Source organism: Saimiri boliviensis, chromosome 1 (genome assembly GCF_048565385.1).
Source record: "Saimiri boliviensis isolate mSaiBol1 chromosome 1, mSaiBol1.pri, whole genome shotgun sequence".
NCBI lineage: Eukaryota > Metazoa > Chordata > Mammalia > Primates > Cebidae > Saimiri > Saimiri boliviensis.
In genome coordinates, this window is record NC_133449.1 from 294,045,368 (window position 1) to 294,071,405 (window position 26,038).

The following is a 26,038-nucleotide window of genomic DNA, read 5'->3' on the forward strand; positions in this document are numbered from 1 at the left end:
TGTGTCCCCACCCAAATCTCATCTCAAATTGTAATCCCCACATCAAGGGAGGGACCTGGAGGAAGGTAATTGGATCATGGGGGTGGATATTCCTCATGATGTTCTCATAAGTAAGAGCTAATGATCTAGTGGTGAGTTCTCACAAGATCTAATTGTTTAAAAGTATGGTACTTTCCCCCTCACTCTATCTCTTTCCTGCTGCCATGTAATACATGCTTTGCCTTCTCTTCACTTTCTGCTGTGATTGGAAGTTTCCTGAGGCCTCTCTAGTCATGCAGAACTGTGAGTCAATTAAACATTTTTCATTATAAATTAGCCAGTATAAGGTATGAAAACAGACTAATACAACATAGATACAACAATCTTCAACAAAATACTAGTAAACCAAATTCACGAACACATTAAAAAAGATCATTCTTTATGATCAGGTGGGATTCAACCCAAGGATACAACATATGCAACCCAAGGCTCAACATTTGCAAATTAATAAATGCAATACATCCCATTAACAGAAGCAAGAACAAAAAACATATAATCCTCTCCAAAGACAGTAAAAAGTATTCAATATAATTCATCATCCCTTTATGAAAAAAATTTTCAACAAAGTGGGTATAGAAGAAACATACCTCAAAATAATAAAGGCCATTTATGACAAACCCACAGAAAACATACTCAATCGGGAAAAAAAAAAAAAAAAAAAATTTTCTCTAAGACAAGACAAGTATGCTCACTTTCACCACTTCTATTTGACATAATACTGGAAGTTCTGACCACAGAAATTAGGCAATTAAAAAAAATACAGGGCTAACAAATTGAAAATAAAGAAGTCAGATTAGTCTTATTTGCAGATAACATAATCTTATATGTAAAATAACTTAAATTCAACCAAAAAACTGTTAGAACTAATAAATTTAGTGTAAAGTTGCAAGACACAGTATCAGCATACAAAAATTAGTAGTATTTACACAAGCCAAAAGAAAGCAATATGAGAAAGAAATCAGGAAAGCAATTCCATTTACAATAGCTATGAAGAGGATAAAATATCTAGAAATCAGTTTAAAGACATGAAAGATTTATACAAAGAAAACTATGGAACACTGATGAAAGTAATTGAAGCAGAGACAAAAATATAAAAGGATATTAGACAGCCCATGCTTGTGGATTGGAAGAATTTATGCATTTATAGTCATTTCATTTTTTACAAAGGCAACAAAATTAAAAGTATTGTTTTCCTGTTTTGTCTATCAGTTTTGGTAAGGTGAATTTTTCAGAGAATTTGTCCAATTCATCTACATTTTCAAATCACTGACATAAGAATGTTGATTATGTTTTCTCCTGATTTTTAATAAGTCTGCAGGATGTGTCATAATGTTTCTTATTTCATTCCTGATATTGGAAATAGGCCGTTTTTTTTTTCTGCTTTATTTTTTGCTAGGAGTATAACAATTGTATTAATCTTAACCAACTTTTGTTTTGCTGGTTTTCTCTATTGTATTTTTTGTTTTTTCTATTTCACTGGATTCTTCTTTCATCTTTATATACTTCTCTATCCCTGGTGCTTAATTTGCTGGTCCTTTTCTAGCTTCCCAAGATGGGATCTTTGATCACAGACTTTTAAGCTTTTAAAATTTTATGATATAAGCATGTACATCCATAAATTTCCCTTCAAGCACTGCTCTAGCTGCATCATTCAAATTTTGGTATCTCCTTTTATTCTTCATCAAAATATTCTCTAATTTCCCTTGTGATTTTCCTTTGACTCACAGAAAATTGTTCTGTGTATTGCTTCTTTTCTAAATATTTGGTGATTATTCTTAGTTTCATTTAGTTACTGACTTCTGGTTTAATTCTCAGAATTACACTGTACAGTTGCAATCTATCTTTTTGAAAGTTGGTCTATACTGGTGATTATTCAGTATAAACTGTAAGATAATTTCTATTCTGAATTTGTTGGCTTTGGAGTTGTATGTCAATTAGGTTCAACTGGCTAATTATATTATTAAAATGATTTTGAAGGCTTCCATAGCATTTTATCTGCTTTTCCTTTCTGCTACTAATAGTGGTATGTTAAATTTCCATTTTAATTTAGGTTTGCCTTTTTCTCCTTTTAGTACTGACAACTTCTGCTTTATGTATTTTGAAGCTTTGTTATTAACTGCATACATAGAATTTGCATGTCTTCAATTGACTTACAGTCACTGTGAAAAATATCTGTAGTAGTATTGCTTTGTGTCTAGTACCATTGCTTTTATATCTCTATTACTATTGCTTTGTGTGAACTTAAAATAGATTTTTAGTTCAAGCAATTCTGCTTCCTCAACCTACCAAGTAGCTGGGATTACAGGCATTCATCACCACGCTCGGCTCATTTTTTACTTTTAGTAGGGGTGTGGTTTCACCATGTTGATCAGGCTGGTCTCGAACTCCCAACCTCAGGGAAATATTTTGTTCCTTTCTGTGATAACTACATCTACATTCTTGTTTGCATGGTATATCCTTTTCCAAATTTGCAAACTTTCTTAATCTTAAAATGTGTGTCTTCTCAACAACATATTGGTAGGTTTGCTTAACAATCTTTCACTTGAATTGTTTAGTAGAATTATATATAACATAATTACTGCATGCTTTCAACAACATGTACTTGGTTTGCATAGAGTGCTAACTGTAAATAATGTCAGATACAGATTTATGGGACATAGCTGTCCAGAAAATTTTCTATCAGCTGTCTAAATTTTGGCATATAATGCAGACAATATTTGGTATAAAATACAGACATTCTTGACCGACATAGCTCCTTTTTAAATAAGTGATATCCCATAAGCAATGTAGGCATCACGTGGTAAATCTGTTAGGAAGAGCCTGCTGCAGCAAAGAAGAACTAGGGGAATGGGACAGGCAGTCCTAGAAAATTACTTGTACCTTTGCTATTAGTCAAGCTTGATGATGGTTAACATTTCTGACTCACATGTCTGATTTGATAATCTGATCTTTTGTGGTTGCCTGCTTCAACCACAACCACAATAATTTCCTTTAGAATGCAAGCTAGGTCATGTTACTCCTCCTGTTACACGTAGTCAGGCATGAGCAGGGCAGAAGAGGGCTCTCCCACCCACTAGGAATGTTGAGTTCAGGCATGATCACAATGCCTCTCTAAAAGTGATAAACTGGCAGCCAGTGCCAGGGAGAGGCCATTTCCTGATGGTCTGCACCTGCTGCATTAAAGTGGTGATTGAATACAGACACTAGGAAGAAGCCACTTCCTGGGCATGCGCATTAAATGACAAAATTGCAGAGACTGACCTTCAGGGCACTCCACAGGAAAATGGAAAAAAGCCTCAGATAGGCTTGTGTATAGCTTCCTAAACACTGTGGGTGCTCACTTCTCCAGGATAAGAGGGGCACTGCATGTGCGGGCAGCCCACCCTATGGGAAGAATCACGGGAAAAGGGCCAGCCTGTAAGTCCGAACATCACTGTTAAACAGGGCACTTGACCTTGATGCCAGATTGAGTCTCTTCCAAGCATAGTCTTCTTTCTTCCCTGCTCTAAAGCCTTTTAAATAAACTTCCACTCCTGCTCTGAAACTTGCCTCAGTCTTTTTCTGCCTTATGTCCGTCAGCTGAATTCTTTCTTCAGAGAAGGCAAGAACCGAGGTTGCTGGTAACTCAAATACCTTCTACTGTTAACACTCTGACCAAATGGCTTTCTGTTCATTTAGAGTAAAAGCCAATGTCCTACAATTGTCTGAAACCATTATCAGACCTCCCCACTTCTCTTCTATAGTCATCACTTATTATTATTACCCTTTGTCACTCTGTTCAATATCCAATGCCCTCCTTGCTGTTCTAACTTGACTGGCAGCTCTGTCACAGGCATTTGAACTAGAGTGACTCTATCTTGAGTAGAGGCTGGGTAAAATGAGGCTGAGGACTGCTGGGCTGCATTCCCAGGAAGTTAGGCATTCTTAATCACAGTCTGACAGGAGGTCAGCAGGACTGGTATCACAAGATACAAGTGGCAAAGACCCTGCTGATAAAACAGGATACTGGAAATAAACCAGCCAAAACCTTCCAAAATCAAGATGGCAATAACCGACCTCTGGTAGTCCTTACTGCCCATTACATGCTAATTATAATGGATTAGCAGCACCATGACAGCTTACAAATGCCATGGCAACATCCAGATGTTATCCTATATGGTCTAAAATGGGGAGGAACCCTCAGTTGTGCGGAAATCTCCACCACTTCTTGGGAAAACTCATGAATAATCTGCCCTAGCATATTATCAAGAAATAACCAAAAAGTCATATTCAGCAGTTCTTCAGGTTGCTTTATAGAGTCGCCATTCTTTACTTCTCTAATAAACTTATTTTTCACCTTACTCTATGGACTCCGAATTCTTTCTTGTGCGGGATCCAACTCTCTCTTGGGGTCTGTATTAAGACACATTTCCTGCAACCATTCTATCTCAGGGCCTTTGTTCTGACTTTTCCCTTCACAAAAGTTACTCATGATGGCTGGTCCTTGTCTTTTTCAAGTCTACCTTCAGAGACTCCCTGACTATAAAGTCACCCCAACCCTCCAAGACTGCAGGCCACACATCCCCTTTACTCTGACTTGTCATCCTCCATGGCCTTTATCACCTTCTCAGACCCCATGCAATTTACCAATTTATTATTTTTTGTCTCTCCTCAGCATAATGTAAAGATTCCTGAGAACAAAGGTGTTTTAACTATTTTAGTCACTGGGTGCACAGTACTTTGTGAAACAGATGATTGAATCCTCCCCTTTCAATTCACCTGAATTCCATGTGTACATTTAATAATTTAAGCTACGAATCATCTGCATGTGTTGAAAATTTTTCATTGTGGCTGCTGTGGGTTTTGCAGTTTTTTTTTTATTACATTAGAGTCAGTGAACAATGCTTTATTTTATGTAATTTATTGAGTTTTCCTTTATGGCTTAGTCCATGGTCAGTTTTAAAATGGTTCAAGTGTATTTGAAATCAACATGGCTGCCCAGTTTGTCAGGTGTAGCATATACATTATATAGTTTGCTGTGAAATCCAAATTCCTTTTATTTTTTATCTGAGAGCTTATGACTACATAGGATGATTGTTTCAGTATAACAGTGTAACTCACTTTAGAATAATCTACAAACACTGTTAAGTCTGAATCACAGAAAGGAACCCTCTAGGTACAGTGAGTATTCTAATCAGAAAAGTCACACTGCAGAACTGCCTACTACAAGCTCTTTAATTTTATCACTGATCAGCATGAAGACTGGTCACTGAAAATAATGAGTGCAATAGTGGCTTGTTAGAATAACAAGTTAGAAAAGGTCCCTCACTGCTAACACCAGTGGTATTCAAGACAGGGAATCAGGACAGAATTGAGACTACTCCCTACCCTTATATCTTTAACAGACTTTATCTAGCAAGGCTCTAGGTGGTGCCTCAGGCTTACCTGTAAAATAGCACCTCCCATCACCAGGTTAGAAGATGGTTCATGATAACAAAATCTTGCCCCTAGAGTAGTCACAAGGTGGTTGTTTCCTCAACCTTGAGTAAACTCCTCCTGCAGGAGGTGGTGGAGTGCCTATAAGAGTAAGCTGGAACTTCATTAAGCTTAGCAACTAGGTTGTTAGAACTGTTTGGTGCCTGATTACTAATAAACGTATGTTTAATAAATGTTTGTATGCACAGCAGCATTTATAATGATATCTATTTTCACTATCACTAGCTGGTAAGGCTGCAGGGAACAGCTGAATGACGCTCACCTAAAACTTACCTAGCAGTTATCTAGAAAAAACCTGGATGTTGTGTATAAACAAAACTGGTTTAGGGCAGTTTCCAACACTAATTTATGACTATTTGTCAGTTTCTTTTTATAGATAAAAATTTGGGGTCATGTAATTATAGATAGTATTGGCATATAGACACAAGTTCTTGCTTGTTTTATCTTATTTTTGCTGTCTCTTTTAATGATTTCATCTTAAGTGTATCTTGGCTGCAACATACAACCTAGACATAGAATTATGTATGTTACATAGTATTTGCTTAGTATATTTTCCTATCCCTTATTTTTAGATTGGTTTCTATTAAAAAATACACAATGAAAATAAAATATGAGATTAAATAGCCACAAAAACTTACCAAATTTTAAGATGCCATTTCTTTCAGATCTTTATTTCTCAAAAGGATTACAAGACTTCAACAAATATATTTTTTTAATGCCAAGCTATCAAATAAAAATACAATATATACTAAATCAGTGAAAAAATAATCATAACCCTTTATATTTTGTTTTGTTTAGGCAAATTTTAAGAGAATTAGACACTGGGAATCTAAAAATACAAGGATAGTAACTAAAGTCAGTGTTTCAGGCCCAGGACACAGCTTGAGTGGTATGGAGATAAATAATGTGGGAAAACTAAAAAATGTGCCGAGAAGCAGAAATAAAAGATGAGAGAAGAACAAGGTTGTATCTGTTTACTAAAATACGTGCATACTGGTACCTGTAAATTAAATGCAAACATCCCCAAATTCTGAAACTGTAATATAAAAAAAAGTAGCAATGATAGATAAATCATATGCCAGAGTGAAATTTTAAAACACATTTCATATTTCTAGCATCATAAAAATAAATTCTTTTGTAAGAGACTATCCTAAAATATTTATCAGAAATATAGCTTGGATAATAAATAACCATTTGATAATTACATAAACATGTAACAGATATACTCTACATGTATAGTTTAAGTATATTAATGAGACTTCTTTATGGATAAACATCATATAAAAATAAATAATTTTTATATATTTTTTTAAAATGTTGGCACTGTAAGTTCACAAAAATTAGCTACTCAGTGAATCTCCCTACTTCAGGAAGCCTCCGCATATCAGGACAGTCTGTGAAGTTCTCTGGGAAGCAAAGGAGGCGCTGATGGGAAGTGAAGGCTGCCTCTCAGCTCAGGAGAGCTCACAGGCAACAGGGCAGTTTGGGGAAGGTCACAGATAAGAAGGGCATAGAGGGGCCGGGCGCGGTGGCTCACGCCTGTAATCCCAGCACTTTGGGAGGCCGAGGCAGGTGGATCACGAGGTCAAGAGATTGAGACCATCCTGGTCAACATGGTGAAACCCCATCTCTACTAAAAATACAAAAAATTAGCTGGGCATGGTGGTGCGTGCCTGTAATCAAAGCTACTGAGGAGGATGAGGCAGGAGAATTGCCTGAACCCAGGAGGCGGAGGTTGCGGTGAGCTGAGATCGTACCATTGCACTCCAGCCTGGGTAATAAGAGCGAAACTCCGTCTCAAAAAAAAGAAGGGCATAGAGGGAGGTAAATTAAATCAAATCAGTAAGTGTTGTTATATTGCTAAATGATTCAATCCCCACTCCATCTCCTCCAAAAAATGTTAAAAGAAAATTTTCTTTTGAACATTCAGTGTCTTAGCACTGATAAAACCAACAACTTTTAGTACTTCCAGTCAAAAAAGCTTAATTCTCTTCTTTAAATTTCTGGTTCTATGACCAAATATCCTGAAGATAGCGTTTTTCTTCTTTTAAAGTGGCCAGGGTTTTCATCGCTTCTAGTCTGTCACCTCCAACCTCTTTGCTTATTATTTCCACAAGGGCATCATTTACATCCTTGGCCATATTCTTAGCATCTCTAGAAAAGGAAGTAATAAGATTATTGTTTACAAACAGGAATTTTTACCAAATCCTCCTTAATTCACAAGTCTCATTTCCTTTGACTCTACCACCACAGTTCTTCCCTCCCTCTTCTCAGAAGGTCTCACACAGACCTCCCAGCCTCACTCATGCCCAGCCCAGGCCTTCGTCTATGTTGCCTGCTCTAAGAGGCAGAGCTGACCACATGGTTCCACATCTCCCAATCCTCCACAGGCTCTGGGTCCTCAGAGCAGGCCAGGGATGTCCTAGTGTCAGGGAAGCATCTGAGGCCCCACCTCGCTCCTGCTCACCTGCTGGCTTACCCCTCCTGCCCTCCACTCTCAAGGCACACAGTGGACTCATACTCCCGAAGGGAACCAGATCTCTCGCATGCTTCTAGGTTTTTATACACATAGAGTTAGAAACAGACACCTTTACTGAGGAGTTAGTAAGTGCCAGGTCCTTTTGAAGTGCTTCTATATCTTAATTCTTCAGGGCTAGAAACAGGTACGTAAAATGGTACCAAGAGTGTACAATGCAAGCATTAACTTTCACCACTATTTCCCTGATAATAACAACTTCTGGGCTATTAAATATGTTGAAATCATTTCAAAACTTCTATGTCTAGTCATATACTTAAGAATTACGTCTTTCCCTGCATATCTAGATTACTGGCTTCTCAGTCCTTTGTTTCTTCTACAGACATCACCAGTGGCCCTCTCCTACCCAACCTGGGCAGCACGATGACTACTCACCCACACACGTAAATACAGCCATTCTCATGGAGGAGGACTCTCGCCACCTGCTTGCCATGAAGCTGGATGTTGTCTTGCACATACTTTGCTGGGGCTTCCTCCTCCCCAACAGGAGCATCTCGTGAGAAGGAAACCTTTAGATGAGTTAAGATCCCATGCTTAAGGAAATGTCTGAGTTCTTTTCTGAAATATAATATGTAACAGATCACTAAAGAGTTGTCAAGTTGAAAAAGTCTGAGAATTAAAACTGTACACTCAGTGGTTGAGTACAATACTGGAACTGTTCAGTACCTGAATAGATAATCCCTATCCTTATGTCGGCAGCCAAAAAACAACCACATTGCTCCAAAATTTCCATCAGGGTGTTGTTCTTGGAGTTTCTCTCTAAGTGGAAAAAGAAGTTTAGGTGTGTGATATAAGAAATATGTAAAACCAATCTCTTTCATTAGGAACTACCGCCGACAAACTCGGACACATTTGTAAAATACATCTCTGCAGTTGAACATTCAGTCATTTAATTCACATTTTACTCTCCACAGGCTGTCATGGCCACTCCAGCAGATATCACGCTAGGCAAGTGTGTGGAGAAGTGGCTACATAAGACACACATGAAATGAGGACAATTCAAAGTATCACACTGTGAAATCCAGAGGGAGTTCTACATTCAATAATGTTAATAGCAATTTAATGAATAAATAAATTCTTAACATGGAAAAGTGGCACAGGGCTGGACAGAATGTACAAAGTGTCTATGAAATGATGAACACAGGGATGAGAGAGACATCTGTGACTATGCTTTTGCTTCCTTAAGGAGAAAATTAAAATGAAACAAAGTAACTGTCTGAAGGACAGGACTCTACTATCTGAGGAACAGTAGTTGCTGATTACTTCACAAACATAAATGGAAGTATGATTTTATTTACTTATTTCATATCAAATACTTCTGATATAAAGTTACACTTATTAATATTCCGTTGGAACTTACTGATGTTTGAGTTTAATGTTGAAACTTTTACTATAATTGGATCTGTCACTACCAGTTTTATCCAATTAAAGGATAGATGCAACAGCTGTGTATATTATCACAGTATGAAGGTATGCCCAACATTTGTTCCCAACTATATATGCTATAAACCACAGTATAGCTGAAAAAATAAAAACTCAAAGTGCCACAGGAAAAAAGGGAGTTCTAGGACAAAGCAAAACCTCTACATTGTGTTTACTTTTGCCATAGTGACAAATTATGTTATCACACATGGAATAATAATTTTTTAAATAAAAATTTTACGGTCAAAGTCCAATTATCCTATATGACTAAATGAACACAACAACAAAAAGGCTACTCAGGAATGCATTTTCCCATTAGCCAAAAAAAGAACATACCTATGTTGTAGGAACCCAATAAACGGGGCTATGCCAGTTCCTGGGCCCACCATTATGATGGGGATTGACGGGTCATTTGGCAAGTGGAAAGAATTTGTTGTTCGAGGACAGATGGAGATCTGAAATATTAAACCAAATGTGGTAAGCATGAAAGAAAACTGAGGCAAGAGTATATAACCAAGATGATCTTTGCTAAATAAATCAGAAAGGGCAAATTCCCATCAAAGAAACATCACTAAATAGCAGCATCTGATATTATTGAAACCATGAGAACATTTGTCACTACAGAAAGAAATTTGTCTTGCAAATTTTTCTTTTCTATTCAAATAAAAAAATGCTTTAAAAAATGACAGGTATCATGTCTTTAGGTAGAACACTAAATAGGTATTAATCAAATCAGGTTTCCTGGTCCATGGGTAAGATCTGCTTTCTAGAGGGCAACCAATAGTATATATTATGGAGAGATGTACTCCAAATGTGAAGATATGATTCTTCATGTTTGTAGATGAAGGCCAATAAAGATTAGTATCACAATGAGGTTGAAAGTTTTTAAATAAATCAGTCACCTTAAAAAGAAATTAAGGGGCTGCTCCAAATATTCCGCATAACGGTGTTGTATTTGCTATTCTGGGTCCAATTATTACCAAGGATTATCTTTGTTATAACTAAATAAAATCTTTAACAAAAAGATTTTGTTAAAAAATTCCAGTTTCACTGTTATATGCAAAAGTCATACTGAGTGATACAAGGTTTAAGAATGACAGGACTCCCCTTCACCTTGCATGGTATTATAACGTATACATTTTAACTGTTAACTCAAGGACAACTGTAGGAAGTAATAAGAGCTTGAACACCATACTTTTTAAATGAAGGAATGGCAGAGCTGTGTCTCATTACTGCTCTTACTTGGGAATGAAACTAATTAACATTACATTAGCCTTATTTGCTTCATTTACTTAAGAGATTTACTGAAAGTATTCACTGTGACAGGCATTAGGGATGCAGAAATGAACAAAACAACACTCCTGTCTTTATGGAACTTACATTCTAGTGGGAGGAAAAGAAAATACACACACGCATTATCATGTATATCCACAGAATGATAGGTAATGACTTCCTAATGTCTTAGTAAGCAAAATTACAGAGGGTAAGGAAATGACGAGTGTGGGCAGTGAGCTGCTCATTCAAACACCAATGTCAAAGAAGGCCCATGTCTACCATGAGACCTTTGACCACGATCTAAATCAAGTGAGTTAGCCATGCCAGAGCATGCTCTGGCAGAAATGAAAAAACATGTGCAAAGATCCTGAGACAACAGCACAATTTCTAGGTTCTGGGGCTTTCTTCCTCGAAGGCTGCGGGCTGGCTGTGGTGCTGCTTCACTTGGGGTCTATGTGGAGAGAGCATCACGGCAGACAGGAAGAGGAAGAGAGCCAAGCTATGCCACGCCAGCAGGGTTAGTGCTCCAGCTAAGATGTGGCAGATGCACACAGCCAGGCTGAACATCAGCGGCAGGGTTAATCTGTGAGTACTATCTGCCACAGTAGGGCAGGGCGTGTGATAGGTCTTGCAAAGGTCTACATTTCCTATAATTTGTAATACATCACGGCACTACTAAACACAGGCAATTTCAGATGGTTTTAAACTATATTCTTGATATCTGTACTTCTAGTGCATACAGATTAGATAGTCAATAAAAATCTGTTAAAATGGGGAAGGAAGGAGGAAAAGAGGGAGGCAGGAAAGATGGAGCAGGTGAAAGGCACCCATGCTTAGTGTTTATGATACATGAAAAACACACATTGTTTTTAACGTTCTGAAGATCTTCTGCTATCTTTATACAATCACCAAGTGTCATATACTTTTATATCAGTACTATAATACTTCTTCTCAAAAAAGAAACAGCTTCTGTAAGGTTCCTAATATTTTGATGTATAATGAATATACGATGTTTAATGAACACAGTAAATTATTTCTCTGTTCCAGGCCACAGAGTTGAAAAATATCAAGCTAAAGGGTAATTTCAAGCAGCAATCATCCCTTAACCTCTCAAGTATATCCCAGGAACCTTTCAATTCTAATAACTTTAAAAAACCAAACTGGTCCTAAGACAACACTCCAAATCAATCACTGATTTCTTCATTACCATGAAGAAAGAGGACTTTATGATAAAGCCTGAAATGTTGCTTTATTTCAACCATTCTTCTGGGCAAGAAGGTACAACTTTAAATTGTTCCCTATACACGTGGTCTTGAAATTCTGTGAGTGCTGTATCAAAACATAAAAAGGTGACACTAAGTCCCAGTGTAAATGTGTCTATAATCTGTTCAGAAAATCACATAGCCCTTTACTCCTAGGTGCTGTAAAAGTATTTACCACCATAATGTCTTCTCAGTAATAGCACAAATTCAGATATCATACACCACAGATAAAAAAGGAGAGAAACAGGGATGCGGGAATCCTTCTAGGCAAAACTGGACAACATAAAATTAATCTTTAGTTGCCATCAGACTCCTAATGTAGTACTACTTATTTGAGAGGCAGGATACAGCTTCAACATAAAATGAGACTGTCTCTAATCACCCCCTTAAATACTTGCTGGACTCTTCTCCACTCTTCCCTTGGCCAGTTTCCAAAAATATCTACAGAAAAGGTCATCTTTTCCACGAACAGGACAAGCAGAGACCGTACTACATAAAATTCATGCTTTACACATTCAAAAAATACACACACTAATTAAAGAGTACATGGAAGTAAACAGTTTTCTGCTCTTCCAATAGGGATTTTAAAATTCAAGAACAGCATACATTTTCTTATGATAGTAATGAAAGATGTGGGCGAGGTAACACTGGTTTTTCTAATCAAACAAAGAGTATGAGTTCACAATGCTGAAGTTAAGGTGCTAGTACCTTAGGAGCCAGGACTTGCCTGCTGTCTTCATGGGACGCATGTGTGTCTGGCTGAAGAACTGAGGCAACCAACGAGGCCAGCCAGCCTGTACACACTCCCTTCCGCACAACCTCTGCTGTGGCAGTAGACAGAAATTCCACAATGTTGAAGACAAAATGAAGCTTCCCTGGGTGAAATAAACTTGAGCTGCAAAGATACACAGACAAGTTTTGAACTTGGTATCAGTACTACTACACATATGGGTCAAACTAAACCTTTTTTTTACTCAATTTAGAAATATTTCCTTACAGGCTCTAATCTACCTTCCAAATCCTCATAGAGGAAAGTCATTATTATGTAAATAAAATCTGCCCCCAACCCTCATACTCTCACATTTTGTGCTATCATTCAAGAAAGTTTCCAATTTTATTTGCTTGCACTAGGACTAGATAAGATTTATAAAAACTAGTATGTTCTAACAATCTTCATGTAAAAGATTCATTCACTCAGTATTTATTATAAAATTTTTACCAGGTGAAGGAATAGGAATAAATTCTAACAAATATCCATATATTATCTACTGGTAAGATGATAAAACTTGAAAGTAACTGAAGTATACACCCAGAACAGAGAAAACTAAAAATTCAAAGTAAAAACATCTTTAAAAGACATTCCTACAAGAACATATTTCTTTTCACATTACAGGGTAAATAATGCGAAAGATCTCAAATTCATTCTTAATTCCTTTTTCAACCAAAAGAATAGTGCACCTACTTGTATTATTACTGAAAGGTAAAACAGAGAGCCAGATGGGAAAATGGTAGAGGCTTTGCAATGAAACAAAGGCTGGAGGGCGAATCCTGTAAGCCAGTGCTCATCAAATGTTTTACAGTGGAACTTTTCTGTCTCCCCTCCCTTCCACAGCCACTCAGTGAAGGTGGCTAAGCACATCAACAGAGAAGCATGTGCAGGAGCCTGAGACTCTCCTTAGTGGGGAAACACAGTGCTGGACCGTGGGGAGCCACCCAAGATGGTAAAATCTATGAAGTCCCAGAGGACAGGAGCTCTGTGATTCTTCTTCTGCTTCATTATGCCTGGTACTGTCTTCCATAAATCAGGTAAGCTTTCACTGAATAAATCAGTAAACTAAGGATTTGGAAGCCTGAGTGCCCTAAGATTTTAGAGAAATGATGCTTAATATTATGTGAATAAATATTAGTACCTTGCACATGAATATGGTCTGGGTTGGAGTTTAGGAAGATGTTCTAGAAAAAAATAAAAGCAGCAGCTATTAGTTCACTACTACTGAACATAACCTTACCTAAAAGATAAAAAAAAAATAGTAATAATCCAAAGGCCTAAATTTATCCATGTCTTATTTAGAACACTCAAAACAAAACATGTCCTAGTTTTAAATCCTATTTAAGAGCATGTATAAACTATATGTGTTCAAGTAAAATATTACTATTTTTTTCCTTCAATTCCTCAAGTTAAAAAACAGAAATGATGCATTTCCTTATTCTTAAATCAGGATTTCTACTCATATGGTAGATTTTTTTAAAGCTAAGGCTCCTAGTAACGGGTCCATGAGTAGGTTTCGGAGGTGGGGAACTCAGCAAGCCCTTATTTGGTTTGTGCAGTTTTCTACAGGAAGGTGTCCAGTTTTCAGATTTAAAATAAAGTGATGGTCCCGAAAACATTAAAGGCTACTCTTTTAAGAATTACTGAAAGAGTTAGGCTTGAAATATTTTCCATCTTACATTTATATAATTAAAGTGTTTGTTTGGTTTTTAAAAAATTATCAAAACATTCAGTGATTTCAAAATACACAGGTATTCTTTCAAAAGCAGGTTAAGGAATCTATATTTAAATATCTAACTGTCCACCAATAAACTTTAAAATGTTTATGTTTTGGTATGTTTTACTTTTAGCAGTTACTTAATTGAAAATTTGAAAAAAATCTATAATGGCTTAGAGTTTCAATAAACATCAAAATAAGGTTTAGTAGGGTGTTTGACTTAATATTAAACTTTAAATATTTTAATTTTTCTTGAAGAAATTAGAAAATAATATAATTCTTTATAAATCCCAATGACTTCAATTTTTTTATACAACTATGTAATAAGTGGTATTGTTATAAACATTCTAAAAGGTAACAAAAAAAAATCTACAAAAATAATTGAACTGAATTAGCATATGTTAAGAGAACTTTCCAATACTACTTAGAACTTCCCACCCTGTGTTCTATCATCCTAATCCTGCTGACAGTTCTCGGAAACTTCACTGAAGAGGGAGAGAGGGCCAGCCTGAGGACAGGATGGCGAGAAGAGCAGCCTCACTCAGCAACACAGTCTTACCATTTTGGAGAGGTCCTACGTGGAAAGAACACTAAGAAAAAGGAGGAAAAATCAGAGACTGGATTGCAAAGGAGGGTGCCTATAATAGTACTGGGTATAAAAAAGGATCTTGCTGGCCTAACAGTAAAAAGGACAATACATAATTTGGTGTCACCAAAGACAAATGCAAATGTTAAGGCATGACTACTTATCACTATGGGAAAGATTATAAAATTACAAGCACAGGAAGGTAATAAAGGCTTCAAAGTCCTACAAAACTCTTAGTCTTTGCCCCTAGCAAGCATTTTCAATCCTTTCCTGAGAGGCAGAAAGGCCCCGTGACACTGACTACTCAGGGACAATGCTGACATCTTTTCTGTTGGAGTATGAGAACTAGAAGAGTCAGTCTGGGCAAAAAAAAAACGGGGGTTACCTTTTATCTGAAATGTGATGGTTCTCTGCCTGGCAGTACCCTGAGTATGCCAACTTGTACTGGTATGACACAGTCCCCTTTTGCTCCTGAAGGACCCTTGATCTGGACTTGCTCAGATGGGGCCATTTCTGCATACAGAGCACAGACTGCATCAACGTCTATCAATTAAATATGATGTTCCTTATCTTTGAAAAAGATAACTTTTTAACGAAAAGCTCACTTTTAGACATTTAGCTAAACAACCTTTCTGAAAAAAAACAGTTAAGTTAAAAAAGATGGTCAATTCTGAGCCAAAAAAGAGAATTACAACTGACTATATTAGGAGAAAAAACGACAGTGACACTGCTGGAAGACAAAAGAGGAAATCAGAAGTTTGGAAGGGGAATTCTGTGACTTCTAGAAGGCGGCACAGATGTCACAGCGCCCTACGATGTTTACTTACCAATCACCACCATTCGTTTAGATGTATTCTCACTATGCACAGAGCACAAAGCGTAAGATAAGAGCAGCACATTTTCTTTACTGCAGAAAGGTGGTTCACCTATCAGTGCAAGAACAGCCACCACGGTGCCTGTGAAAGTGACTACTCACCGAGCAAGAGACTGAGCGGTGGCTGGCAAGAAGGGAAAGTGAGGAGGAGATCCAACAGGCAGGCACCGGCGTCGCGCACAAAGCGGTTATAATCGGCTGCCCCTTGCTTACTGCACAGCTCCTGTAGCCTGCGCTTTTCAGCGCCGTCACTGGTATAGTCCACAAGGGCTCGCAAAAATGCCTACAAAAAGGAGGCCACCTTAAATCATGACACACTCTGTGGGCAGAGCTATTAGAATATTCAGTTAAGTGTCTGCCTGGGGATGTACCCAATTACCCAAGAAAAAATGAGGAAGCCACTAGGAGCTGTTGTCAGGAGGAAGGAATTTAATTTACCATTTGCTTTTATGTTAACCTGTTAGAAAAATTCCACAATAAATAAAAATAATAAAATTCTGAATTCCAATTCTCAAAGTCCAGACTCCTGGACAAAACATCAAACTTGCTAATAAAAACGTTTTATTTCAATGCAATTACAAGCTATTAATTACATGCATACATAGCTTATTTCCCAAGGGCTCTTTAGGAACAAAGCACTTCAGTAATTATCTGCATCAAATGTTACGTGAAATGCTAATGGGTATTGCTACTGTAAATTCTTGGCTCAGATAATTGTGTCCCGGGCTGCCTTAACAGGCGGACAAAATCACTGTTCCCAAAGGAGTCACAGGTTTCCAAAGGCTTGGCTGAAGAATCTGTCTAAAACACCTAGACACTAACAAATGACACGTGTTCCTCCAAGTGCCAAACTCAATGCTGAACAAAAATAAGGACTCAGGAAAGGCTGCTGAATGCACACCCCAAATCTCTGCATAGACCTATGGCAAGATAATAAAAAATCTACCAATAACACTTTGTAAATTCTAAAGCTAATACAATCTCCTATATTAAAAGCTAAAACAGTGACAGTTTAAAATTCTTGCTTTATTCACTCTAGAACAACAAAAACTTTAGGGTACTAAAACAGGAAATACTGCACTATTTTTGGAGAACAAGCTGACAAACCTGACAAACATTACTACAACTTAAACCATAAATATTTTTAGAACAGCAATTCTACTCCAAGGAATTTTTGTTTTACAAATATATTTCAAGTAAGTGTGCAAAGATTAATACAGTACAAGAATGTTTGCCTCACTTTCTTAATAGTGAAAAAGCAAAAATGACTCGATTGTCCATAATTACGTCAACAAATTACGGCATATCCATAGCAACCACTGAAACTCTTTCCATCCTGAAATATACAGATACTTGATTTGTTAAATAAAAAGGGCAAGTTATAGAACAACACATGTAATACAGGCCCCCATTTTTTTCCTCCGGAAAACAAAATTCAAGTGTCAACTCTGAGAGTTTGATTATAAAATACTTTGGTTTCCTGGGTTATTTATTTCTACATCCAGAATTTTTCCAATGAGCTACTATTTAAAAAAAAAAAAAAGAAGAAAAGAAAAAAGACACACACACACACACACACACACACACACTTTACACAAATTTTAAAGCAGAGCTGAACCAAAATTGTGACTTAATCAGTAAGCTCTCATCAAAGTAAATTAATTCTAAATTTACTCAAATTACATCTCTAGCTGATTACCAGGAAAGGAAGATGGAAAAAAAATTATGTTTGCCTATGTGTATTTAGAGAGAGTTGAGCCGCTCTCTAAAGCAGTTTACTCACCCAAAGACTAGAAATACAATAAACATATTAATAAATGACACAAAATCACACTGGGGAGATGATGGTCTAATTACAACACTCTTATGCTCATAACAATACAAGTGTGGCAAGGCACAAGTGAAAAATTTTATCCACCAATAGCCACTTCAGGGAACTGGTTAGAAGAAATCAGTTTACTAGTAGTTTTAAAAAAGAGTTTCTGGTACAATACTGACATCTAGTGGACTGTTCTACCTCCAAGTTCATGTAAAAATTGATTCTTACCTACAAAAGCCCGTCCACTTCTCCCGAAGCATTCTGTTACAGCAATAAACAGTTATGTAGTATTACACAAAGGAGATCTTAACAACTGTAGCAAGTGGCAAGTGCTGGTGGGGAGAATCCTAAGCTCTCATTAGCTTTCTGTCACCAGTTAAAGAAGCAGCAGCGATGTGTAGCTGGGTAACCCAAGGTCAACCGCAGTCACCTCCATCACTGTGGAATGTGCTACAGTTAATGACTAGTAAAAATAAGACTAAGAAAAAGCCCTATTTAAACAATCTCATTTTAATAGAAAACAAAAATTTTAATGCAAATACAACATAAAAAGATTTGTATATGACAGTTATGATAGCACACACCCTTGGGAACTAATATTAAAAACATGCTACGAAGATCCTTTTTTTAACACTGCAAAGGGCAGATTATAGATTTATTCAATCAATCCTAAACAAAGCTAATAACCATATTTCAAAATAGTTACCTGAAGAAGACAGAAAAAAATACCTTTTTAGGAATTGCTCGTATTTCAAGACACCAGGTAAAAATGAACTGGAGAGAACATCTTGCAGGTATATGCTGGGGTAAGGCAGCTCCTTTTCAGGTAAAGACAGGAAAGGGGTCCATGACATAGAAGATAAAGAATAAAATGTTTTACACTCCCCAAAACACAATTACCGTAATACTTTACAGCACATCAAAGTGCAATACAATTGTGGCAATGTTTATTCAGCCAAAAAAATTTCCCGAAATGAATATAGTAAAAAAAAACTCTACCTTACAAAAAAGATAAAAATAATATAAATTCAAGATAGGTCAAATAGAAGAAAAGGAAAATTACTGAAAATTAAGGAACAAAAAGCTAAAATGGCAGCAGAGTTCCATTAGCATTATTCTCAAAAAAACATTGAGGGTCAAGATTCTAAGCAAATAACTAATATATTTATATTTTGAAAAATAACTTCTCAATTATGGACAAAGCAATTATTTTATATAATAAATAAGCAGTAAGAAATATACTATGAGAAGTAAACATAATAGGAAAATTTTATAAAAGAACCTGACCCAGTGCTTCTCAAAATCTGCATTTACACTCACTTTTCACGTCCACGTCCACAAATGTCCAATAATCACAACATCCGTTATCTTTGTATTCAGTGTAATTAACATAAAAGTTAAGAAACCAGCAATACCAGTGCACACCTGTGCTCCTGGACCCTGACTCACAGCTGAGCCCCAGCCATCTGGGCGGCCACCACACAGGACACTGATCTTTAGAGGCACACTCTCACCATAAGCTCCAGTCCTCTGGCCCACAACACCCAGACGTCACAGCATGAGGGCTGTACCTTTCTTCTTTGTGTCTGCCTTTACTTTCAAAAGGACACAGTGCTCTCTTTTGTCTTCAAGCTGCAGTCTTTGGAGTAGGCTTTGTACCTCAAAATCACTGTTAGGACATATCACGCTGAAGGCATCTCCAGGCTGATAGGAAAAATCTGTTTTCTAGAGAAGAACCAAAATGAAAAAAACCCAACAATTCCATTATGTGTTACATACTTTAAGCTGTAGGGTAACAAAAATATAGTTTACATTATATTATGAGTTTGATATATGAACTCAGAAACAAAATAATTCTAATTCCAAAAAAAAAACACTGTTTTAACAAATAAGCCCAACTAACCAAATGAATGTACTTTCATTATTAGCAAGTACTATTAAAAAGAAATCTGGTAGTTATCCAGTGTTTTGCCTTTTATCATTGCATACTTAATGAATGGAAGTCAGACGTTCCTCGTTCTCACAAACTAAGGGCCTATGGTGTTTTCAATAACCCATGTAAATATAAAAATCCATCTTACAAAAATATACATGCGCACACACACAAAAACATACATTATGACTGAATGAAACTAATTATGATCAAATGTTTGGCTTTCAATTTTCTTCTCCTTACTTTCCCCTTTTCCTTTAGGGGATAGGAAAAGATCTTCTTTCCTGAAGTATAAAACATGACACCACCTGGCTTGATATTGGTTGTAAGCAAATGTGGGCTGGAAAAGCTGCCACTTCCCAAGTCAAGTCTATTCCCAGGCCCATTGCCTCCAAGCCTCAGGGCGACGCAGACGCAGGCTTCAGCCCTGGGAAGGAGCCTCTCACGACACAAGCTCACATTTCTTACTGGCAAGACAGACAGACCAGACTAGGCACAGACCAACCCTTGCCTCTTTATGACAAAAATGTAAAATACCAGAATAAAAAATATTTTAGTCTACATAGTATTAATACTTATGGATGCAAAACCATCTATTTTTGACACATTGATTTTTTTCTGTTAGGAAGTTCAATTAAATCTACACAGACAGCCTTAATGTGTCCCTGCTTTTCTGAAGAAAAAAAAAAAACAAAAAAACAAAAAACAAAACCATTTAACCTCTCAAGACTTTTTTTTTTTTTTGGTGGCGGGGGACGGAGTTTCGTTCTTGTTACCCAGGCTGGAGTGCAATGGCGCGATCTCGGCTCACCGCAACCTCCGCCTCCTGGGTTCAAGCAATTCTCCTGCCTCACCCTCCTGAGTAGCTGGGATTACAGGCACGTGCCACCATGCCCAGCTAATTTTTTGTATTTTTAGTAGAGACGGGTTTTCACCATGTTGACCAGGATGGTCTCAATCTCTCGACCTCGTGATCCACCCGCCTTGGCCTCCCAAAGTGCTGGGATTATAGGCTTGAGCCACCGCACCCGGCTTACCTCTCAAGACTTTCATAAAATAAAGGGTCTGAACTAAGTATCTTTGAAGAGGTACTCAAGCACTAGTTTTAGGATTATCAATCAGTTTCTTAACAGCAGGGTGTGGAGAGTGGGAAGGGGGCCCATGGACGGGGCACACGAAGGCACATCTCACACTAAAACTGTATGCAAATGTTTCCATAGTACAGTTGGCCCTCCATATCCTTAGGTTCCCAATCCTCAGACTCACCCAACCTTGGATAGAAAATATTTGGGAGGAAAAAAACAGTAAAAAATAACAATAAAAACTATGTAAAATTTAAAACACAGTATAGCAACTACTTACATTGTGTCAGACTGTAAGTAATCCAGAGACAACTGAAAGTGTAAGGGAGGATGTACACAGAGTATATACAAATACCGTAACATTTCACACAAGGGACTTGAGCTTTGAGGATTTTGGTATCTGAAAGAGGTCCTGGAACAAATCCTTCGAAGATACTGAAGGACAAGTGTAATTATTTTTCAGGAGAGTCCATAATTTTTTTCTGGATTCTCAAAGAAATCAGAACCACTGCTCTGAGGAATTAACCCTAATCTGACTGTCTAGGTTCTATTTTTCTTTTCTTTTTTTAAAAAACTGAGACAGGGACTCATTCTGTCACTCACGCTGGAGTACAGTGGCATAATCACAACCCACTATAGCCTCGACCTCCCAGGCTCAAGCAATCCTCCCACCTCAGCCTCCCAAGTAGCTGGGACTACAGGTGCATGCCACCATGCCCAGCTACCATTGTATTTTTTTGTAGAGACAAGGTCTTGCCATGCTATCCTGGCTGATCTAGAGCTCCTGGGCTCAAGTGACTGCCTTCGGCCTCCCAAAGTGCTTGGGATTACAGGGAGAGCCACCTCACTTGGCCTTAGGCTCTATTTCTAATTATGTGGCTGACCTTAGGCGAACAGCTTCCTTTCCTGGACTTCGCATATATAAAATGCTGTTCTGATCCCATTATTCTTTCATGGCTTATTGAGTAAGGCAGAATCTCTATCGTCTCAGGCTGAATCTCCCCTAGCTATTCTTCATCCTAGCCCTTCCTTGAAGTGGAAAGAGAATAGGGGTGGAAAGAAAAAAATGATGGGTCAGAAATAAAATGGCGAGATGTCCTGTCAGAGACCTCTCATTCTTCTGAGCATATATAACCAAGCATCACACAATTCTTCTGCACATCTTGACAATATGACTGTGTTGAGAAATAAATTTTGCAACTTACTGAAATGTCCAATTCTACCAGCAGAGTGGTTTTTATGGCATCATTCGTAGTAAGCTGAACTGCCTTTGAAATTGGAACTTGAAAAATTGGATCTGCTGAAATCACAGATGCTTGGCTTTCCTACTTGAGAAACAAATGTGACAAAATGTAAGTGCAATTTTCAATTATCCCCTTCTTTCACTTAGTGACTATGCAAGATCCATAGGGTCTTACAAAACTTCCTGGCTACTTAGCATTCATTTCCAAAGTAAATGAGTGCAGACATATGGAGCTAGCTTTTCAGAAGAGAAGCTCAATTCCATTTCAAACCCTTTGTCTATTAGACATTATAATTTCTGAAATATACATAGAAAATACAAAATACTACCATTTTCATGTAAAGATCTAGTAGTTTTCCTAACAAACTATGTAAAGGCAAACAGTATGTATGCAAATGTTTCAGGAAGGAGAGCTTAAAGGAAATGACAGATGTTCAAGGCTGCAACGTGTGTGTAGATGGTCACAGGAACCCCCTAGTGTGGGGCAATGCTGTTCATATGGCTGCTGAGCAATCGAAATGTGGCTAGTGTCACTAAGAAACCGAATTCTTAGTTTTAACAAATGTTCACTAATTTAAATTTAAGTAGCTGTATGTGGCTAGCAGCCCCTGTACTGGATACGGCTAGCAACCCCTGTACTGGATACAGTAGGCCTTGAAAAATGGCAAAAATATCAACTCTTTATACTAATCCCTATTCCTTTTCTACCTTAATATTCCTAAGTTTAAAAACAGAAAATATTTTATCAGTATTTTATCAGTTAATTCATTGTTTATCAGTTAAATCAAGGAAGCATGCCAAGCGAGCTGTAGGCAGCTGCTCCAATAAAAATGGTCCTCTGCCCTGTCTCCGGACCTGTGACCCCCTGACTGTACGAAAGAAGAGGTCTCTAGGGGAGGGACTGTGGGACACTAGAAACTGTTCTCGGTAATGGCTTTGGCAGCCCTTCTCCCAAAGGAGAAATGGACACTGGGCTAAGGGGAATGCTCAAACATTTCAGGGTCTATTAAGAAGGGGTTCAAATGAATGTTGTTACCCAGGGTACCCAAGGTGTCAGGACAGCTCATCTATGACAGCAAGGCACATGGGGGCCGGGTGGTAAATGGACTCCTGGTCCAGGACCTCTAGTGGCCACTCGGCAGCTGGCACCAGGCAACACTGAGTTCCTGGCCTATGAGGTAAGACCTATCACAGTGAGGAAGGCCAGGAAGATTCTGAATTTGACGCCATCCTCCTCCCCAACCACGAAGACAGAACATGAGAAACAAAATAGCACCCTGAGAGAAAAGACATCCTGAAAAAGCTGAGACACAGGGTATGGTCTCTATCATATCTTCCCTGAATTTACCAGTTTGATCTCTGCAAAAACCATAAAAATCCTGAGAAACGACACTCAACTACTGGAGACTCAAACAAGTAACAGGTCTGCTGTACCTCCACGGAAGCTGGTTTTCTTTGACAGAGTAGACTGACATGGCCTCAGGTACATGGACAATGGTTTAGTCAAAGTGCTGCCTCCCAACCCTATCCCTAAAGAGGACCAGAAACAGTTCACTTGGAGTTGGAACAGACAATTATGCCCCAGGGGTATAACAAGTGCTGCCTGCTGTTATAAGAGTCTGAATAAATGTGGAACACCTGCAAAGCACCATACTAGCCTACTCTATCAGGGGCACTGTGCTATCCAGACCGAATGAGAAATGAGGAGTGGCCAGAACAGTGGAGTCTCTGGTAAGACCCATGCCCTATGCAGTTAAAGGGCCTGCACTGTCAGCAAAATTTTCTGGGTTCAAACAGTTTGATACATGTCAGGACATCCCCTCCCAAATAAAGGCCACACTAGTGCACCTTGAACCTCACTTCTCTAGAGAGAAGCAGAAGCACATTCCACACCTAGGAGGACTGCTTACACCCAAATATCAGGTGACAGAAAAGGGTACCAGCTTTGCGTGGGGCCTAGAGCAGGAGAGGGCTGTAGAGCAGGTCGCAGAGTCGGTGATCAGTAACAGGTCCTGACCCTGTACCGCATAACCCAGAAGACCCTCTGGTTATTGGCGGGAATACTTCTACATGGGAGGAAGATGCCACATGGAGGGGCTAAGGCCTCTGCAGAGACTGCATGGCAGCTCAGTTTCTCACCGTGCCCAATCCTGCTTCCATCCCCTCTGTGCCTCAAGGCGATGGTCCCAAGAGGATGCCCTACAAAACATTCTTTCCCTATTCTGTACTCTGTACATTATTTTATGTTTATATTGTCTCCCTTAAATACTTCAGATTTGTTAAGCCTTTTAACTACATTACTAGCAACTCAAGCCTATTTAATGACACTTTCTATTAAGAAAAAAACATACAAACTCTAAACAGATCTTCCTCCTAACTTAAAACTACTAGTCAAATTGAGTACTCTCTATCCCCACTGCCGTCAGCTGACGCTGTGGCTCCCAGATGGGGCTACTCGCTGGTGTGTCACTGTGCTCTGATCCCACCAGTCCAGGCACACGTTGTGTCTGTTCCCAAACTGGACTGAGATACGCTTATTGCAATTATCTCACTTAAACAATTCACAAAATAATGAAGTACAAGTGCAGAAACAATAGCCCACAGGTGTTCATACACAAAATCACACTTACATGAAAGCTTTAGAAAGACACCATGAATGCTAAAAAAAACCTGCTATCATACTAGGCGTTTACAAATAGTGCTAATATACTAGAAAGATGCTGCATCCAAATTATTTCTTAAATGTCCAAATCTGTCTTCGTTAAAAAACAGAACACAAGAAACTAAACACAGTAATAGCTGCAGTAAGGGTGTAGTTTTTGTAGGAAAAGTCCATGTGGAACTCCAAACAGCCGCTCAACAGAAAGAGGGCTTAGCCCTGCATTAAAAGATTGGCCGCTCTGAAAACTTATTTTAAGCAGGTTAGGAAAGATTTCAGGGTACCACGCACTGACTGTGAGAAGTTAGCTATTGTGCAACTTGATACTCAACTCACTGCCCACGCAACTTACCACTGTTTGACTCATCTAAAACGAGAAACCAAGTTGTGATTTTTGTCAAAATAATGATGAAACTAAGCTCTTAACTCTTTACTTCATCAAATACAGAAATAATAATACAAGACCTTTTGTAACACCTGAGTGGGAAAATTTTGTCTGAAAGGGGCTAAATGCCTTAGGCTTTGTACTTCATTATTTTGTAAATTGTTCAAGTGAGGTAACTGCAATAACCACTAACTCTGCCACTGTAGCTCAAAAGAGGTCACAGACACTACTTAAATGAATAGGTATGGTTGTGTTCCAGTAAAATCTATTTACAAAAGAAAGGAGATGGGCCACATTTGGCCAGTAAGCAATAGTTTGTTGACCTCTCTTCTAATGTGGTAGTAATAATAAACTCAAAGCAAACATCCATGATTAAATAACATCCATAGCATTAAAAAAAAAAAAAATGTGTTTACCTGGCCAAGAGACTCCTGCAGTTGTACCTGTAAATAGTCTGGGGGTAAAGCAGGAATATTCAGAGAGGCTTGTGAGAGTGGATATACTGAACGGGTAAGAGAGGACTCAAAGTCTTCGACTGAAACACTGGATTGATTGCTGTTCACTACATTTTGCTTCAAAACCTCAGGATCCTTTCTTCCTGAATCATCCAATCTCAGAAGCTCGACTTGTGATTCAACGTTTAGCAGCTCTGACTTCACAAGGTCTATCCTTGAGGAGGCATGTGACGCCATCGGGAGTGCTCCACTTATCTGCTCTTGTCTAAAATGCTCTCTCAGGGCCGGCCAGAGTCCAGCAATCCATGGCTCCACCACAAGTTCTAAACTGGACAGTAGTAACAGAGGAAAAACAAAACAAATGCCTAAGTTCTCCATCTGAATGCAGAACAGGAGAATGGCAGTCTGTTCATCTGGCTAAGTATGCACTTGTTAGACATGCTATGAAGACCATTAGGAACACAAAACATGCTTCATGATTAAGCTTTTAAAAGCTGGATATATTAT

The 26,038-nt window shown here is 38.1% G+C and overlaps 1 protein-coding gene across 1 annotated transcript in view; it reads right to left on the reverse strand.

The window, feature by feature from the left end:
* Positions 1 to 1,170: 1,170 nt before the first annotated feature.
* MTRR (5-methyltetrahydrofolate-homocysteine methyltransferase reductase) overlaps positions 1,171 to 26,038 on the reverse strand; it is a 34,659-nt gene continuing 9,791 nt past the window's right edge. The window contains exons 5-15 of the mRNA XM_074387339.1: positions 25,493 to 25,859; positions 21,995 to 22,114; positions 19,346 to 19,499; positions 18,504 to 18,592; positions 16,058 to 16,238; positions 13,920 to 13,962; positions 12,718 to 12,904; positions 9,809 to 9,927; positions 8,717 to 8,809; positions 8,426 to 8,608; positions 1,171 to 7,668 (exon numbers count right to left, since the gene is read on the reverse strand). Coding sequence (XP_074243440.1) covers positions 7,524 to 7,668; positions 8,426 to 8,608; positions 8,717 to 8,809; positions 9,809 to 9,927; positions 12,718 to 12,904; positions 13,920 to 13,962; positions 16,058 to 16,238; positions 18,504 to 18,592; positions 19,346 to 19,499; positions 21,995 to 22,114; positions 25,493 to 25,859 — 1,681 coding nt within the window. The 3' untranslated portion in view covers positions 1,171 to 7,523. The remainder of the gene's footprint in view (positions 7,669 to 8,425; positions 8,609 to 8,716; positions 8,810 to 9,808; positions 9,928 to 12,717; positions 12,905 to 13,919; positions 13,963 to 16,057; positions 16,239 to 18,503; positions 18,593 to 19,345; positions 19,500 to 21,994; positions 22,115 to 25,492; positions 25,860 to 26,038) is intronic.